The 5,096-nt window shown below is 48.7% G+C and overlaps 1 protein-coding gene across 1 annotated transcript; it reads left to right on the top strand.

Annotated features, from left to right (window-relative positions):
* The first annotated feature begins 2,903 nt into the window (after positions 1 to 2,903).
* On the top strand, positions 2,904 to 4,249 carry LOC144160855 (uncharacterized). Its single transcript, XM_077691983.1, has one exon. The coding sequence runs from the start codon at positions 2,904 to 2,906 to the stop codon at positions 4,107 to 4,109; it is 1,206 nt and encodes a 401-aa protein (XP_077548109.1). The 3' UTR covers positions 4,110 to 4,249.
* Positions 4,250 to 5,096: the final 847 nt, after the last annotated feature.

Below are 5,096 nucleotides of genomic sequence, written 5' to 3'. Positions count from 1 at the left end.
ATTGCGACACCCAAGACATATAACTTGGGGAGCCGAAAATTCAGACCTGCATAGGCTCGTTTTTGAAAATACAATCGCAGACCAAATATCTACCTCCTTGACTTGAGTATATATTGAAATCCCCATCTCTTTGCTGAAACTCGTCTTCTTTTACCCTCTAGACAAAACGAGCAGCCATGCCAGTAAGTTTTTGGAACAAAATATTCACTAAAGGGGCTCGTGATCTGGTACTATTTTTTGAGTAAAAGAAATAAGGTTATTGTTTTTTAGGTTATGAATATTTGCCATAATTTCTCTACTACAATAGAGGCTTCACTATTACGCATCTGCAACCGTCATAATCTGCCAGGACTAAATACGCAGTAATAAACGCAAGCTTCTTTGGTTAGTCAGAAAACATTGTTAGAAGCAAAAAATGTCATTTATTCAGTCTCCTCTTTTTTTATCATTTTGCTTCGTAGTTTTGACATAGGCGTGGAAGACTCTTGTTACCAGGCAAGACGAGTGTAACCAGCAGGGCTGGGCACAGATACTTCAAAATGTATTCTGGAATACAGATATCGCGATACATGCGCTGGGCGGCTGAGATACAGATACTAAGATACATTTAAATTAAGCAAAAAATGTCATTTATTAAGTCTCCTCTTTTTTAACATTTTGCTTCGTAGTTTTGACATAGGCGTGGAAGACTCTTGTTACAAGGCAAGACGGGGGTAACCAGCCGGGCTCGGCACAGATACTTCAAAATGTATTCTGGAATACAGATATCGCGATACATGCGCTGGGCGCCTAAGATACAGATACTAAGATACATTTAAATTAGACGTAACGGTATATTTGTGAGATAATTGCGCAAATTGCACAAAAAGTATTCTGGTATACAGATACAAGATACAGATACAGATACTGAAATACTTTTTTTATTTCGGTGACGTCAGGTTCTAAAAAACATTTACAATACTAACAGAGATACAAACTATGCATATATACATGACAGGGTATAACTCACGTGCAGGTACTTGCAAGCCGTTGTGAACAAATCATAGAAAAGAACAGCAAGTAAAAGTAAATACAAAAACAAAAGAAAATGAAATAACGAGAACACTAATAATAAACAATCATCATAGGTTGACGCAATCATGCGGCGGAGGTCTTTAAAATAAATTGATAATACATCTTCGTTTCTAGGTTTAACTAGGTCATTTACCATAATAAGTCGAAATTTCAGCGGTTGGTTCGTTATTTAGTTACACTTAAGCAAAAGCATCTGAAATCTGGCATTTGAACCCGGCAACGTTTAACGCGCGAACCGTATCTAGCCAAGCGAGTCTAGAGGTTTTGTTCGAGGGGTTAGAGGATAATAAATGGGATGTAACAGGGCTTAGTGAGGTTAGGAGGGCAGGCGAAGCCTTTACGGTGCTGAAATATGGACACGTCGTATGTTACCGGGGTCTAGAGGACAGAACAGAACTGGGAGTGGGATTTCTAGTGAATAAAAGCATAGCTGGCAACATAGAAGCATACTATAGCATTAACGAAAGGGCCGCGGGTCTTGTAATTAGGCTCAATAAGTGGTACAAGCTCAATGTGGTGCAGGGCTACGCGTTCACATCCGGCCACGACGACCAAGTAGTGGAACGTTTCTATGGAGATGTGGAATAGGCAATTGCTAAAGTAACAATACAGTATACCGTATTATGGGGGACTTCAATGCTAAAGTAGGCAAGAATCAGGCTGGAGACAAGGCAGTTGGGAACAAGGGTCTGGGCTGTATAAATAGCGGGGGGGACCAACAAGTTGAGTTTGCAGAACGGACTAACCTACGCATACTGAATACCTTCTGCTGTAAACGGGAGAGTCGGAAGTGGACGTGGAGAAGCCCGAATGGGGACCATAAAAATGAAATAGACTTCATATTATGCGATAACCTTTGCGTCGTGAAGGATGTAGAAGTGCTCGGAAGGGTAAGGTGCAGTGACCACCGTATGGTAAGATCTGGAATTAGGCTAGATTTGAGGAGGGACCGCAACAAGCTAGTAGGAAAGAAGCAAATAATGAGCTAACCGTAAGACGTAAAGTAGAAGAATTCAGGATCGCGCTGCAGAACCCATATTCAGCTCTTAACACGGAAGCCGAGATTACGACACAGGAAGCCAGCGACAAGTTTAAACGCATTATCACGGAGTGTGCAGTAGAATTCGGTGGCACGGTGGCTAGACAGGATACTGTTAAACTTTCACAGGAAACGAAAGGTCTAATTAGGCAACGGCAAACCATGACAATATCCACCCCCGCTGACAGAATAGAACTAGCGGAGCTTTCGAAGTTAATAGGCGCAAGACAGCTGACATACGGAAGTAAAATATGGAGAGGATCGAATACGCTGTAAAGTACGGAGGTAGCCTGAAAGCAGTGAAGAGGCATCTTGGCATGGGGAAACAAACAGACGTATGCACTTAAAGATAAGCAAGGCAATGTAATCACAAATACCGATAAAATATTGTCACGTACCCACAAGCATCTGAATGAACTTTTAATTTGTGACATCCCAGCCGAGGCGACGACGACGACGAACGAGCGCTACCGGGAACGCATCATCATCACTGTTTTGCCCTGGCAGCTCGAGTGCCTCGCGGTCAAGAGCGTTCTTCTCCGCTGCTTCTTCTATTAGCGTTTTAGTAAAGCTCACCAACACCCCCAACGCGTATTTGCTGTACGTGACACTGGTGGAGGTTGCGGGGTACGACTACCCCATGCAGAGGACCCCTTCGGCCAGCCCGGAACGGCCTCACCCTGTCCACACACCTGTCCATCGGGCTAGTCGTCGCCAACGCGGGCTGTCTCCAGAGTGCGGTTACCTTGACTTCACTGCACCTAGACGTCAAGCTCCAGCACCCCAAGTAATGACGCAACCACTTCCCTGCCAGGTAACTCTCCAACAGCCACGTACGCCGGCCATTTTTCACGGTGAGGCGTTTGAGGACGTCGAGGATTGGCTGGAGCAGTTTGAGCGGGTCGCATCGTTCAACCAGTGGGACGCTCGTCAAAAGCTGCGTGAGGTGTATTACTCGCTAGAACATGGTGCAAGGACGTGGTTCGAGAACCGCGAAGCGAGGTTATCTACTTGGGAGGAATTTCGCCAGGAGCTGCTGGAGTCATTCGCCAGCAGCGACCGCCGTGACCACGCTCAGCGCCTTTTGGAGTCTCGCATCCAAAAACCGAACGAGACGGTGGCGATGTTTGCAGAGGACATGGCACGCCTCTTCCGTAGAGCCGACCCTGAAATGTCAGAGCCGAAGAAACTACGGCATCTAATGCATGGCGTGAAGGAACAACTGTTCGCCGGCCTCGTACGAAATCCACCCCGCACAGTGAAGGATTTCATTAAGGAGGCCACAGCCATCGAGCATGCCCTGCGGGACAGATGCCGGCAATATGACCGGGTTACCGGCGGTTCTCCAAGCGCTACTGCTGCAGCGACGGCATCCAGTGACAGGTCCCTGCGTGAGCTCGTGCGATCGATAGTGAGAGAGGAACTACAGCTGCACGGAATAGGCTCTTCACAGCCTTCGCATGCTTCTGTCGCCGACATCGTGCGTCAGGAGATCCGGGAAGCCTTGGCCATTCCGGAGAGCCAGCCGCAGCAGCTCCAACCAAGCTATGTGTCGGTTGTCCGTCGTCACCCACCTGTACCGCCTATTCCAGCACCTCAACGGGCTCCCCAGACCGATTCCTGGCATCAGGGAGTGCACACCAACCCGCATCCCAGGCCTCGAATGGAAACTTCAGCTGGACGACAGGTACGGAAGTCCGACGTCTGGCGCACAAATGACAACCGCCCGCTGTGTTTTCACTGTGGCGAAGCAGGCCATATCTACCGCCGCTGTCCGTACCGCGAAATTGGGCTTTCCGGATTCGCTCCCACGGCTCCACGCCCTTGCTTTGGACAAAGACCCCCTGCTATCGAGGAATACCTTGCTGCGAGACGAGACCTTTCGCCGAACCGTCGACCACGTTCACCGTCCCCAGCGAACGACGTCTCCCCTAACCGTCGGAACTTCGGCGGGATACTGCGAGGCAGATCCCCAAGCCCTAGGCGGGGAAACTAAAAGCAGCAACCTCTGGAGGCAGGGTTGCTCGTAGCCTAACTACGCAAGACCTTCAAAACCCCTCGACGTCTCCGACGGAAAAGGATACCACAAGAATGTCTTTCGCCGAAGCTGGAAGCGCCGACCTCGTAATTTGTATAGATGGACATGGAGTGGTTGCTCTTATTGACACCGGTGCAGACTACTCTATAATTAGTCAGACCCTCGCCGATCGGTTAAAAAAAGTGAAGATGCCGTGGTGTGGACTTCAGATTCGATCTGCTGGAGGCCATTTAATGACTCCAATAGGGAAGTGCACCGCCAGAATCGCCATTGGTAACGCTGATTTTGTCGGCAGTTTCGTGGTCCTCGCGGAGTGCTGCAAGGACCTTATTTTGGGGATGGACTTTTTAAGAGAATACAACGCTGTGATCGACGTTGGTGAACGCCTAATTACATTCTCGTCGAGCCACCGCCCACCAGAACTCGCAGCATGCCGAGCGCCGTTGCGGGTTATCGACGAGGACGTGAACATACCACCGCGGTCATGCATGCTAGTTTCAGTTCACTGCGACATGTTTAGCAATGTTGACGGCATAGCAGAGCGAATCGATGAACTTTTGTTCCGCCATGGCATCGCAGTTGCTCGAGGCGTGTTGCATGTAACCGATGGCCGTGCCGCATTGCTGCTTACTAACTTCAGCAATGAACGCCAACATGTCGCCAAAGGCACGACAGTTGCCTATTTCGAAGACATAGCTGATGGCGAAGACTGCTTTGCGTTACAAGGCGCCGCACCTGGTGAAACCAGCTCCGATGCCATAATCGATGTCAACTCCGGCTTGCCTCTCAGTGAACAACAAGCCCTCCTCGCGCTGCTGACGACCTTCAAGGACTGTTTCTCTTCGACATCTGGCGTGCGTCAAACTCCGCTTACAAAACATCGCATCATTGTTGATGATAATGTGAGGCCGCTTCGTCAAAACCCCTATCGTGTCTCTGCGAAGG

This window comes from Haemaphysalis longicornis, unplaced genomic scaffold (assembly GCF_048455015.1).
Source record: "Haemaphysalis longicornis isolate Haplotype H1 unplaced genomic scaffold, Haemaphysalis longicornis Haplotype H1 scaffold_11, whole genome shotgun sequence".
Taxonomy (NCBI): Eukaryota; Metazoa; Arthropoda; class Arachnida; order Ixodida; family Ixodidae; genus Haemaphysalis; species Haemaphysalis longicornis.
Note: the sequence above shows the minus strand (reverse complement) of the source record. Positions and strands in the feature narration are given on the sequence as shown.

Bases quoted from the DNA above. Each gene is read 5' to 3' on its own strand.
- LOC144160855 (XM_077691983.1), top strand. From the start codon at position 2,904: ATGACGCAACCACTTCCCTGCCAGGTAACTCTCCAACAGCCACGTACG.